Source organism: Aethalodelphis obliquidens, unplaced genomic scaffold (assembly GCF_003676395.1).
Source record: "Aethalodelphis obliquidens isolate GAN/ISIS:26980383/991018 unplaced genomic scaffold, ASM367639v1 scaffold96, whole genome shotgun sequence".
In the NCBI taxonomy this organism is placed as follows: Eukaryota; Metazoa; Chordata; class Mammalia; order Artiodactyla; family Delphinidae; genus Aethalodelphis; species Aethalodelphis obliquidens.
In genome coordinates this window covers 259,795-273,134 of record NW_020838040.1, presented here as the reverse complement: position 1 = coordinate 273,134, position 13,340 = coordinate 259,795, and the positions used below count along the sequence as shown (strand labels likewise).

At 35.5% G+C, this 13,340-nt stretch overlaps 1 protein-coding gene across 3 annotated transcripts in view; it reads left to right on the top strand.

The window, feature by feature from the left end:
• Window positions 1-13,340, top strand: part of GCFC2 (GC-rich sequence DNA-binding factor 2) — a 73,189-nt gene that overhangs the window by 19,790 nt on the left and 40,059 nt on the right. For all 3 annotated transcript variants that reach the window (XM_027095940.1, XM_027095941.1, XM_027095942.1), the window contains exons 3-4: window positions 1,334-1,555; window positions 2,458-2,558. In XM_027095940.1, coding sequence (XP_026951741.1) covers window positions 1,334-1,555; window positions 2,458-2,558 — 323 coding nt within the window. The remainder of the gene's footprint in view (window positions 1-1,333; window positions 1,556-2,457; window positions 2,559-13,340) is intronic.

Below are 13,340 nucleotides of genomic sequence, written 5' to 3'. Positions count from 1 at the left end.
ATCCCCTAGGGGGCTATAAAAACATACTGCTGCTCAACTCCACCTCAAATCAACTGCATTTAGATCCCGTGTTTTGGATGGGAGACTAGTTATCAGATTATCAACCTTCCCAGGTGATTCTAATGCATATAGCCAGGGTCAAGAAATGCTGCCATTATCCTGAGTGTTTTGGGAGGATGAAGAGACACCTTACCTGCATCATTTTCCTGGTACTATTCTACAAGAAATTCTAGTCTATAAAAAGTAAATCACTTATTTAATATTCCTTGTTTTTAATGAGCTTATGTTGCTTTCTAGTGTTCATCACTTACTGCTTCATAATTAATTCAAGCACTACTTGTTTTCCTTAGTTCTGGTGTCAAGTATATTGATCTATAATTTCTGAAATCTCTCTATATCTTTCAAAAATCAGAGTATTTGTGTATTTCCTGGCATACAGCGTCTTTTCTATTTATTTCTCAAAGGATTTGGACTAATTTGTGGGAAAGGTTAGAAAATTTTACTCAGTGGCTTGGTATCCCTAATTAATATCTTGAAGTGCTTGAAACAATGATTTCTCTTTGCTATTTTGTTTACCTTAGTATTTTGCTTAAGAAACCATTTGTTTCCAGAGTGTAAAGGTAAATTTCAGCTTAGATCATGCATGAAGAAACTTGTTTTGAGTTAGAAGAGCCTATATTATGAAGTTTGTACTGAATAAAATGAAGAAAAAATAAAACAATCCTCTATTAAAAGATGTTGTCCCTTAAGTATTTTAAACCCGGTAAATTACCTGATTATTTCTTTTATACTTTTTAACTTATGTTTATTCATGTGAGAATCGCCACAGGACCTTGGAGGCTGATTTGAATGTGTGCTGGGTTTTAGTCTGTTTCTCACTCCCTATGTGCCTGGATGCCCAAAGGCGAGGGGCAGGTCATAGTAGAATGTCCCTGTTACTTTATAAGGCAGACTGCTCTACCACTTATCATTCTACCCTCCATGCTCCAAGAGTAACTCCATGCTCAGCCCTCTCCACATCCCTACCCTGATAATTTCAGAGCTTCTGGAAATGAGAAGTAGCCCTCAACAAAAAGTCAGCAAAAACACCTGATGAAGAAGGTAGAAAAAAGATAAATTGGAGTCGTTTCAATATTTTCTGATACTTCTAGATTTGTTTCATTTCTTTAATTTATATTTATATATTTAATTATCTTCTATTGAAACAGATTTTGAGTCATTATATCAAAATAGTGAAAAAATTGGAAAAACGGTGCTCTTTTCCTTTAAATATGAGGAATATTTCTCTCTGTTACTATTTTGTTTTCAATGTCCTCCTCTTTGTTTCTTTCAGTAAATATCCCTGATGCAGCTTTTATTCGGGCAGCCTACCGAAAACGTGAATTGGCCAGGGCCCAAGAGGACTATATTTCTTTGGATGTAAAACATGCCTTCACCATCTCTGGTATGAAGAAAAACACTGAATATCCTGAGAGTGAGCCTGATGATCATGAAAATATAATACCATTTACCCCAAAGCCTCAAACACTTAGACAAAAGATGGCTGAAACAACAGGTACATATTTAATTTATTTATAATAAATGAACATTAAGGCATTTTTCATTAGAATATAATTTATGATAAAAATATCCATAAAAACATAATGTAGTATCTCCTATTCTAAAGGTTGTTTAAGTTATTTTTTAAATACCAATTTACTGACATCATGTCTTCTAAAATACATGTCTGTATCAAAATGTTATTAAAGGGTACATGCAATAATAATGTTTACTGTTATCTGATCTCCACTTGATCCTTCTTGACAGGTTAAAAAATTTGTAGTTTCCTATTTTTGATATTGAAAACTTTTATTGTCACCTTTATAAGATTTTTTTTTAACATGGAAACATCGGTAGGATTTTGGTGTCATGTGTTAAAATCTTCCCTGCTCTAGTATAAAGTTTTCCTTAACCAATAATCCTTACGTATCAAAGAACTATTTTCACATTTCTCATTTATAAACAATAATGTTTTACCAAGTTTTTGTCATTTCAAATAATACTATTTCAGAATGAGACTTTTGGTTCCTATTAACCCAGAAATTATTTTTGCATGTTTAGATTCTCAGGTAGAATTGAGAATCTCTGATAAAACCAAATGTTGCATTCCAAGCTTTTTCATATGTGACACCATCATGTTTTGAGTGAGACAGTTTGGTGATAAATGCAGATTCTGAAGTCAGATTGCTAGATTCAGGTCCTAGGTTCAACACAGTCCTTAGATAGAGGACTGTGTTATGTAACATCCTGTTATCTTAGTTTCTTTATTTATAAAGAGAGAGTGAATTATGAATTGTGAAGAAAAGGTTAACACATATAAAGAGCTGCTAAGCCATTTATAAGCTCCCCAATTGCTAATTGCTGCTGCTATTAGAATGGAAAAATATGGAATATTTATACATGAACTTTTTTTTCAAGCAACCAGAAATGAAGAAACAAGTGAAGATAGTGAAGAAGATAAAAAATATCAAGATATTTGGGAACAGCAGCAGATGAGAAGAGCAGTTAAAATCACAAAGGTAATAATCTTTTATGCCATATGTATTAGTTTCCTGTGGCTGCTGTAACAAATTACCACAAACTTGATGGCTAAAACAACAGACATTTATTCTCTCACAGTTGTTGAGGCTAGAAGTCTCAATTCAAGGTGTTGACAGGGCTGTGCTCCTTTTGAAGGCCCTAGGAAAGAATTCTTTTTTTTTTTTCCTTTTTTTCCCCCCTTTTTCTTTTTTTAATTGAAGTAGAGTTGACATAACAGTATTATGTTAGTTTCAGGTATACAAGATAGTGATTGACTTTTAAATACATTATGAAATAAATCACCATGATAAGTCTAGTAACAATCTTTCACCATGCAAAATTATTACAGTGTAATTGACTATGTTCTTTATGCTGTATATCATATCCCTGTGACTTATTTTATAACTGGAAGTTTGTACCTCTTAATCCCCTTCACTTATTTCACCCTACCCCCATCCGCCTCCCCTCAGGCAACCACCAGTTTCCTCTTTGTGTGGATATTGTCTGTTTCTGTTTTGTTTGTTTCATTTTTTAGATTCCACATATAAGTGAGATCAAAGAGATTGTCCTTCTCTGTCTTGTTACACTTAGCATAATACCCTCTATGTCCATCCATGTTGTTGCAAATGGCATGATTTCATTCTTTTTTATGGCTAAATAATATTCAGTTGTGTATATATACCACATATTCTTTATCTATTTGTATATCAATGGACACTTAAGTTGCTTCCATATCTTGGCAGTTGTGAATAATGCTGCAATGAGCATAGGGTTGCATATAACTTTTCAAATTAACATTTTTGTTTTCTTCAGGTAATTACCCAGAGTGGAATTGCAGGATCATATGGTAGTTCTATTTTTAATATTTTGAGGAATCTCCATGCTGTTTTCTGTGGTGGCTGCACCAATTTACATTCCCACCAACAATGCACAAGGGTTCCCTTTTCTCCACATCCTTGCCAACCCTTGTTGTTTGTTGTCTTTTTGATAATAACCATTCTAATAGGTGTGAGGTATCTTATTTTGGTGTTGATTTGCATTTCCCTGATGTTTAGTGATGTTGAGCATCTTTTCATGTTTCTGTTGGCCATTTGTAAATCTTCTTTGAAGAAATGTCTTTTCAGATCCTCTGTGTATTTTTTGATCAGATTGTTTTTTTGATATTGAGGTGTATGAGTTTTTTATATAATTTGAATATTAACAATTTATCAGATATATCATTTGCAGATACCTCCTCCCATTCAATAGAGTGCCTTTTTGTTTTATTGATGGTTTCCTTTGCTTGTGCAGAAGGTTTTCAATTTGTAGTCTGATGTGATTATCTTTGCTTTTATTGCCCTAATCTGAGAAGACATATCCAAAAAATATTGCTGAGACTCATGTTGAAGAGCATACTACCTATGTTTTCTTCTAGTTTTATGGTTTCAAAAATGAGTTTTGTATATGGTATAAGAAAGTGGTCCAGTTTCATTCTTTTGCATGTAGCTGTCCAGTTTTCCCAGCACCATTTATTGAAGGGACTATCTTGTCCCGCATTGTATATCCTTGTCACCTTTGTTGTAGATTAATGGACCATATAAGTATGGGTTTATATCTGGGCTCTCTATTCTGTTCCATTGATCTAGGTGTCTGTTTTTGTGACAGTAACATACTGTTTTGATTACAATATAGATTGAAATATATAATGTGAAACCAGGGAGCTTGAAATCTCTAGCTTTGTTCTTTCTCAAGATTGCTTTGGCTGTTTCAGTGTCTTTTATAGTTGCATATAAATGTCAAAATTATTTGTTCTAGTTCCATGAAATATTTCATTGGTATTTTGGTAGGGATTGCATTGAATCTCCCAGCAGAGAATTCTTTCTTGCTTTTTGTAAGTTCTGATAGCTCCAGGTATTCCTTGCTTTGTGACTACATAACTTCTGTCTCTACCTCCTTCTCCACATGGCCTTCTCTATGCCTCTACTTTGTGTGTCTCTTATGAGGATACTTGTCATTGGATTTAGGGTCTACTTGGATAATCCAGGATGATCTCATCTTGAGATTCTTCACTTAATTATAACCACAAAGACCCTTTTTCCAAATAAGGTCATATTCAGAGGTTCCAGGGTTAGGATATAGACCTATCTTGGGAGGCCATCATTCAACCCACTATACCATGTACATTATGTTCTTTTCCCACTAGATTATAAATACTTTCTACATATTGCAAGTCCCTTGAGGGAACCATCATTTTTACTTTTAATTTTACAGTTATATGGTAGATGCCTAAATGTGAAGTTCAAACAAATAAATAGTGAGGGTTAAAACAAAACTAACAAACAAAAAAAAGTATTATACTTGGGGTTGAAAGTCCTAGATTTGGGTTGTGGCTCTACCACTAAAATACACTCTCCCTGAAGTCAAGAATTATTAACTACGTTTTTCAGGGTTATATCCCATAGTGCCTAATATTGTGAGAGCTCAATAATTTTTTGTATGACTTTGAGAAAATAATTTCATTTTTCTAAATCTCAGTTTTCTCATCAATAAATTGGGAATAATAAAGTGGGAATGATAATGTTACCTACCTGAGTAGGTGGCTGTAAGGCTCAAAGTTATAATGGTCTAATCTAAGTCAAAGTGCTTATAAACTGTATAACAAATGCAAGTTTTATTTTTAATCTTTTTAATAGGAGTGCTTTGAAAGATTTTTTGTTCTTTTAAGCAAGAAAGTATTGTACGATCTTCATGTTATTAAAACTAAAAAGCTAAGTAAAAGTAAGCCTTCAGTTACAATTTAGAAGTCTCTGAGCCATTTTTTTTTTTTAGTTATTTGCAATCTGAATTTTTTTGCTATTAGTAAGAACTGGTAATTATTTGCTTGTTTTTTTCCCTTCCTTTGTTGTTTCTTTCTTTTGTTCCGATGTGTGTTTTTTGAACTTTTCTCTTAGGGTAATGGCCAAGCATGGTATTACTAATAAAGAAGATGAACATTTTTATGGCACTTACTACATTTTTCTCTGTTGTCTTCTAGAGAAAATTTAGATCACTCTGTAATGCCACTGTTATTATGGGAATGTTTTACCATAATCTTGCCAGCTTTAGGTATAAGTTCACTTGGTGAAAATGGAATCTCAAGTTTATTTGATTTGCATTTTTATTACTGATGTGGGTGCATTTACTGATTTCTTTATTAAAGACTTACTGCATGCCACTGTACTCATTTCCTGTGACTGCTCTAACAAATTACTACAAACTGAATGACTTGAAACAACCAAATTCTATTTTCTCACACTTTTGGAGGCCAGAAGTCCAAAATCAAGGTGTTGATATGGCTACACTCCTTCCAAAAAGCTCTAGAGGATAATCTATTCCTTGACTATTTTAGCTTCTGTTGGCTGTTGGCGTTCCTTGGCATATAGCTGTATCTCTCTACTCCATCTTCACATCACCTCCTCTTTTTGCATCCCAAACTCTCTCTCCTTCTTTTCTATGAGGCTACATGTAATTACAGTTAGGACTCATTTAGATAATCCAGGATAAGCTCCTATTCTCCAGAACCTGAACTTAATCACATCTTTTGCCATAAAAGGTAATATTCATTCACAGGTTTGGGATTTTAGAACCTGGCCATATCTTTTGGGGATCACCGTGTAGCCTCTATAACTACTTAACAGTGGTAGACAAAAGCATGTACAATCTTTGCAGGGGAGAGACAGCTAAACAAAATAATTATAGTAAAATCTTACAAGGTTCTGTGACAGAATTCTGTACAGGGTTCTGAAATAGCACAAAGGAACAAGTGAGTGGTCAGTTTTGTAGGCGAGAGGGTGGATGGGAAGGTTTGGAAAAGCCTGTAAGTAAATGGTCAAATTTGAATGAGTCTTTGAAAGATGTTTATGATGTAAGGGATTTGAAGCAAAAGAGGATATCAGGGGTGAAGACATGAAGTTTGAAAAGGTCTGGTTAATTTGGGAATTTGTAGGTATGATTCGAACTGGATAGGAGACTTGGTAAGAATTGATATGAGAAATGATGGAGTCTCGTGGAAAATATAAAAAGTATAGTTTAGCCATTGAGTTGACTAATTATCTGGTCCACTTCTTCACATATCCTTTTCTAAAACAGGTTCTTCAGAACCTTTTCAACATTCTAAGCATGATGGTGATGAGTGAGTTACGATGAGCCAGAGGACAGTAATATGAAATGTACTGAGTTACAACATGTATTAGCTAGGAATACATTCCTCTGCAATTAACAGAAAACCCAAATAATGGTGGCTTAAAGAAAATTAAAAGCTTTACCTAGAAACCCACCAGCAGACTTCCATTTGCTTTCCTTTCATTAGACTGGAGTTAGGTGGCAACATCTATCATGAAAAACCAGTATTTGGTTTGTTGTTTTAATTTATTTTACTGAAGTATAGTTTATTTACAATATTGTGTTAATTTCTACTGTACAGGAAAGTGATTCAGTTATACATATATATACATTCTTTTTCATATTCTTTTCCATTATGATTTATCACAGGATATTGAATAGAGTTCCCTGGGCTATAGAGTAGGACCTTGTTGATTATCCATTCTGTATATAATAGTTTCCATCTGCTAATCCCAAACTCCCAATGTACCCCTCTCCCACTCCCCCTTGGCAACCACAAGTCTGTTCTCTATGTCTGTGAGTGTGTTTCTGTTTTGTAGATACGTTCATTTCTGTCATATTTTAGACTCCACATATAAGTGATATCATATGGTATTTGTCTTTCTTTCTGACTTACTTCACTTAGTATGATAATATCTAGGGCCATCCATGTTGCTGCAAATGGCATTATTTCATTCCTTTTTATGGTTGAGTAGTATTCCATTGTATATATGTACCACATCATCTTTATCCATTCATCTTCAGTGGACATTTAGGTTGTTTCCATGTCTTGGCTATTGTAAATAGTGTTGCAATGAACATTGGGGTGCATGTATCTTTTTGAATTACAGTTTTCTCTGGATGTATGCCCAGGAGTGGGATTGCAAGATCATATGGCAACTCTAGTTTTTTGAGGAACCTCCATACTGTTTTCCACAGTGGCTGCACCAATTAGCCTTCCCAACAACAGTGTAGGAGGGTTCCCTTTTCTCCATACCCTCTCCAGCATTTGTTATTTGTATACTTTTTAATGATGGCCATTCTGACTGGTGTGAGGTGATACCTCATTGTAATTTTGTTTTGCATTTTTCTAATAGTTATCAGTATTGAGCATCTTTTCATGTGCCTGTTGGACATCTGTATGTCTTTTTAGAGAAATTTCTATTTAGGTCTTCTGCCCATTTTTCTATTGGGTTGGTTTTTTTTGTTACTGAGTTGTGTGAGCTGTTTGTAGATTTTGGAAATTAAGCCCCTGTCGGTTACATCATTTGCAATTATTTTCTTCCAGTCTGTAGGTTGTCTTTTCACTTTGTTTATGGTTTCCTTTGCTGTGCAAAAGCTTATACGTTTGATTAGGTCCAACTTGTTTATTTTTGCTTCTATTTCTGTTGCCTTGGGAGACTGACCTAAGAAAACATTGGTATGATTTATTTCAGAGAATGTTTTGCCTATGTTCTCTTCTAAGAGTTTTATGGTGTCATGTCTTATATTTAAGTCTGTAAGCCATTTTGAGTTTATTTTTTTGTGTATGGAGTAAGGGTATGTTCTAACTTCATTGATTTACATGTGGCTGTCCAACTTTCCCAACACCACTTCCTGAAGAGACTGTCTTTTCTCCATTGTATATTCTTGCCTCCTTTGTTGAAGATTAATTGACCATAGGTGTGTGGGTTTATTTCTGGTCTCTCTCTTCTTTTCCATTGATCCATATGTCTGTTTTTGTGCCGGTACCATGCTGTTTTTACTACTGTGGCTTTCTAGGATTGTCTGAAGTTTGGGAGGGTTATACCTCCAGCTTTGTTCATTTTCTTCAGGATTGCTTTGGCAATTCTGGGTATTTTATGGTTCTATATAAATTTTATGATTATTTGTTGTAGTTCGGTGAAAAATGGTATGGGTAATTTGATAGGGATCAGATTAAATCTGTAGATTGCTTTGGGTAGCATGGCCTTTTTAACAATATTAATTATTCCAATCCAAGAGCATGGGATATCTCCCATTTCTTTAAATCATTTTCAATTTCCTTTATTCATGTTTTATATCTCTCAGCATATATCTTTCACCTCCTTGGTGAGGTTTATTCCTAAGTATTTTCTTTTTTGATACAATTTTAAAAGGGATTGTTTTTTTTCTTTCCCTTTCTGGTATTTCATTATTAGTGTAAAGAAATGCAACCAATTTCCGTGTGTTAATCTTGTATCCTGGCTACCTTGTGAATTCGTTTATCAGTTCTGATAGTTTTTCTGTAGGTCATCAGGGTTTTCTACATATGTCATATAATGACAATTTTACCTCTTCCCTTCCAATTTGGATCCCTTTTATTTCCTTTCCTTGTCTGATTGCTGTGGCTAGGACTTCCAGTACTATGTTGAATAGAAGAGGTGAGAGTGAGCATCTTTGTGTTGATCTAGATTTTAGCGTGAAGGCTTTCAGTTTTTCACCACTGAGTATTATATTGGCTGTAGGTTTGTCATAGTTTTTATTATGTTGAAATATGTTCTCTCTATACCCAGTTTGGTATGAGTTTTTATCATAAATGAATGTTGAATTTTGTCAAATGCTTTTTCTGTATCTGTTGAGATGATCATGTAGTTTTTGTCTTTTCTGTGTCAGTGTGGTGTATCACATTGATTGATTTGCGTATTTTGAACCATCCTTGTGACCCTGGGATGAATCCAACTTGGTCATAGTGTATGATCTTTCTTATGTGTTGTTGGATTCAGTTTGCTAGTATTTTATTGAGAATTTTTGCATCTGTAATCATCAAAGATACTGGCCTGTAATTTTCTTCTTTTGTAGTGTCTTTGTCTGGTTTTGGTATCAGGGTGATGACCGCTTCATAGAATGTCTTTGGGAGTTTTCCCTCCTCTTCACTCTTTTGGAAGAATTTGAGAAGGATCGATAAATATGAGTCCTTTTTTGTGTGCTTGGTAGGATTCGCCTGTGAAGCCGTCAGGCCCTGGGCTTTTGTTTGTACAGAGTTTTTTTTATTACAGATTCTATTTCACTTCCAATGATTGGTCTGTCCAAAGTATCTATTTCTTCTTGATTCAGTTTTGATGGGATGTTTCTAGAAACTTGTCCATTTCTTCTAGGTTGTTCAATTTGTTGGCATATGATTGTTCATAGTATTCGCTTATGGGTTTTTGTATTTCTGCAGTATCAGTTGTGATTTCTCCTCTTTAATTTCTCATTTTGTTTATTTGATTCCCCTCTCTTTTCTTCCTGGTGAGCCTGTCTAGAGGTTTGTCTTGTTTATCCTTTCAAAGAACCAGCTCTTGGTTTTATTGATTTCTTTCTATTGTTTTTTTAATCCCTATTTCATTTATTTCCTCTCTGGTCCTTATTATTTCCTTTCTTCTGCTTACTTTGGGTTTTGTTTGTTCTTCTTTTTCTAATTCTTTTAGGTGTTAGGATAGGTTTTTATTTGAGATTTTTCTTGTTCTTTGAGGGAGGCCTGTATCACAATGAACTGCCCTCTAAGAACTGCTCTGCTGTAGCCCATGGATTTTTGTATGATTGTATTTTCATTGTCATTTGTCTCAAGGTATTTTTTAATTTCCTCTTTGATTTCATCATTGACCCATTGGGTTTTTTGGTAGCATGTTGTTTAGTCTCCAGGTAATCTTTTTTTTTCTCGTTTCTTTTTTTGTGGTTGATTTCAGTTTCATGATGCTGTGGTTAGAAAACCTTCTTGAAAAAATTTCTATGCTCTTAAATTTGTTGAGGCTTGTTTTGTGCCTCAGTATGTGGTCAACCCTAGAGAATGTTCCATGTGTACTTGAAAAGACTGTGTATTGGGTTTTTTGGATATAATGTCCTGAAAATATCAATTAAGTCTAAATGCTCTAGTGTATCATTTAGGATCTCTGCTGCGTTATTGATTTTCTGTCTAGAAGATTTGTCCATTGATATGAGTAGGGTGTTTAAGTCTCCTACTATTATTGTACTCCCATCCCTTTTTCCCTTTATGTCTGTTAGTATTTGTTTTATGTTTTTGGGTGCTCCTATATTGGGTGCATATATGTTGACGAATGTAATATCCTCCTCTTGTATTGATCCTTTCATCATTATATAGTGTTCTTTTTCTTTATGGCCTTTGTTTTAAAGTCCATTTTGCCTGATATGAGTAGTGCTACCCCTGCTTTCTTGTCATTTCTGTTTGCATGAGTTATCTTTTTCCATCCCCTCATTTTCAGTCTGTGTCCTTCACTCTTAAGTGGGTCTCTTGTAGACAGCATATGGTAGGCTCTTGTTTTTTAATCCAATCTGCCACTCTGTATTTTTTGATTGCAGCATTTAGTCCATTGACATTTAAGGTAATTATTGATAGATATGTATTTATTGCCATTTTTAACCTTGTTTTCCGGTTGATTTTGTATTTTTTCTTTGTTCCTTTTTGTTTTTCCTTTTGTGGTTTGGTGATTTTCTTTTGTATTATGCTTGTTCTCTTCTTTTGGGTTTTTGTGAATCTGTTGTATGTTTTTTGATTTGTGGTAACCCATATGGTTTTCAAATATGTTAACCCATTACTATATCTACTTGCTTTAGACTGATAGTCATATAGGCTCGAACACATTCTAAAATTTAAAAATCTACATTTTTTTACTCTCCTACCTGGCATTTTATGATTTTGATACCCTCTTTTACATCTTCATGTTTATCCTTTTTCTGTTCATTTTGCTTATCATCCCTTTCACAAAAATGTTTGGTTTTTACTTTAATCTGTATATTGGCTTAAGTGATTTACTTTCCATTTTTGATTTTCTCTTTTATATAGATTATTGCTTTTCTATTTAGAGAAGGCCTTTAATTATTTCTTTTAGTATATGTTTAGTATTGCTGTTATTCTTTTAGTTTTTGCTCTTCTGAGAAATTCTGTCTCTCTCCTATTCCAAATGATGATCTTGCTGAGTAGAGTATCCTAGGTTGCAGATTTTTTCCTTTCAGGACTTTGACTATATCTTGCCACTCCCTTCTGTCCTGCAATGTTTTCTATAGGAAAATCAGGTAATAGCCTTATGGTGGTTCCCTTGTAATTAACTCTTTTTACTCCCTTCTGGCCTGCAATGTTGTCTATAGGGAAATCAGGTAATAGCCTTATGTGGGTTCCCTTGTAATTAACCCTTTTTCTCTTGGTGCCTTTAGAATCCTCTCCTTATCTTTAACTTTTGCCACTTTAATCATAATATGTCTTGGTGTAGGTCTGCTTGGGTTCATCTTGTTTGGGACCCTCTGTGCTTCCTGTGCCTAGATATCTGTTTCCTTCTTTAGGTTTGGGAAGTTTTCAGCCATAATTTCTTCAAATACATTTTCAATCCCCTTGTCTCTTTCTTCCCCTTCTGAAATTCCTATTATGCATAGATTGGCACGCTTTATATTTAAGATTTTAAAAACTTTTATTGTGGACATATAATAATATAATGAATCCCCCTCTGTGGACCATCATTCAGCTTCAAAAATTGCCAACTATTGGCTAATTTTGTTTCATCAATGCCCTCATGTACTCACCCTGCCCATATTATTATTTTTTAGTTAATAGACTTTTTTTTTTAGAGAAGTTTTAGGTTCACAAAAAATTAAGCAGATAATATGCAGCATTCCCACCTCTCCCTCTTCACCCAGTTTCTCCCATTATTAACATCTTGCAATAGTGTGGTACATTTGTTGCAATTGATGAACCAATACTGAGACATTATTATTAACCAAAGTCTATAACTTATATTACAGTTCACTCTTTGTGTTGTACAGTTCTATGAGCATAAGCTGTTTATTCCACAATTTATAGAGTCAATTATCCCTAAGACCATAAATGTCTGGACTAAATCTAAACTGCCTTCTAAATCTTTAGTCCAGGAACCAGTGAAGTGATAAAAAAAAGCCCTTGGAACTAATTAAAAATTGTAAAGTTGAGAAAACAGCAGACCATACTAAAAATCACCACTCCTGGTACACAAAAGCAACTGTAGCGCAAGTCATCTTTGCCCAAAGTGTGGGTGGGGCTGTGGGCTGGGGAGGAGCCTGTATCCTGCCCTGGCCCTTGTGGACCTGGAGGAGACAGAACCCACTCTTCAAGGAACAGTAACTTTAATTGAAGCAACATTGTTGAGGCAGCAGGAGCAGGAAGGAGAGCATAGAACTTTCCACAAGCATAACTGGAGTCAGAACATCCAAGGTCCTTGCGGCAGGGAAGAGAAGCCTTTGAGTCAAGTACCGCAGCTCAGTGCTTTGGCCTGGGTGCTATACATGTCACTTCTGCTCAGACTTCCTTAGCTGCAAGGAGGCATGTGGCTGTGCCCAGCTTCATGGGAGTGCGGAAGTATCCTACCTTAACGGCAGTGTCCATGTACTCCAGTTGCTGGGGCCTCCATGGACTGTGACCCATGGAGACTGCTACTGCCATTAAGTCCCAGAGGTGGGGATGGGGGAGAGGTTCGGGGCTGCTTCAAGGCCTGGGCCCCACCAGTGGGTGGCCCTGGTGAGGGCTCTGGAGCTCTGCAGGACACAGCCCTCAGCCTGTCCCTGAGCCCCCAGCTCACCCTCCAGCCTGAGGCCAGAGGGCCTGGAGGGCCCCAGGGAGAAGGCTACGATCCTCTTCTCACTGCACTGTCTGCAGCGAGGACCACTGCCAGACTGATTGTTGGCAGAGCGGGACCTCTAAC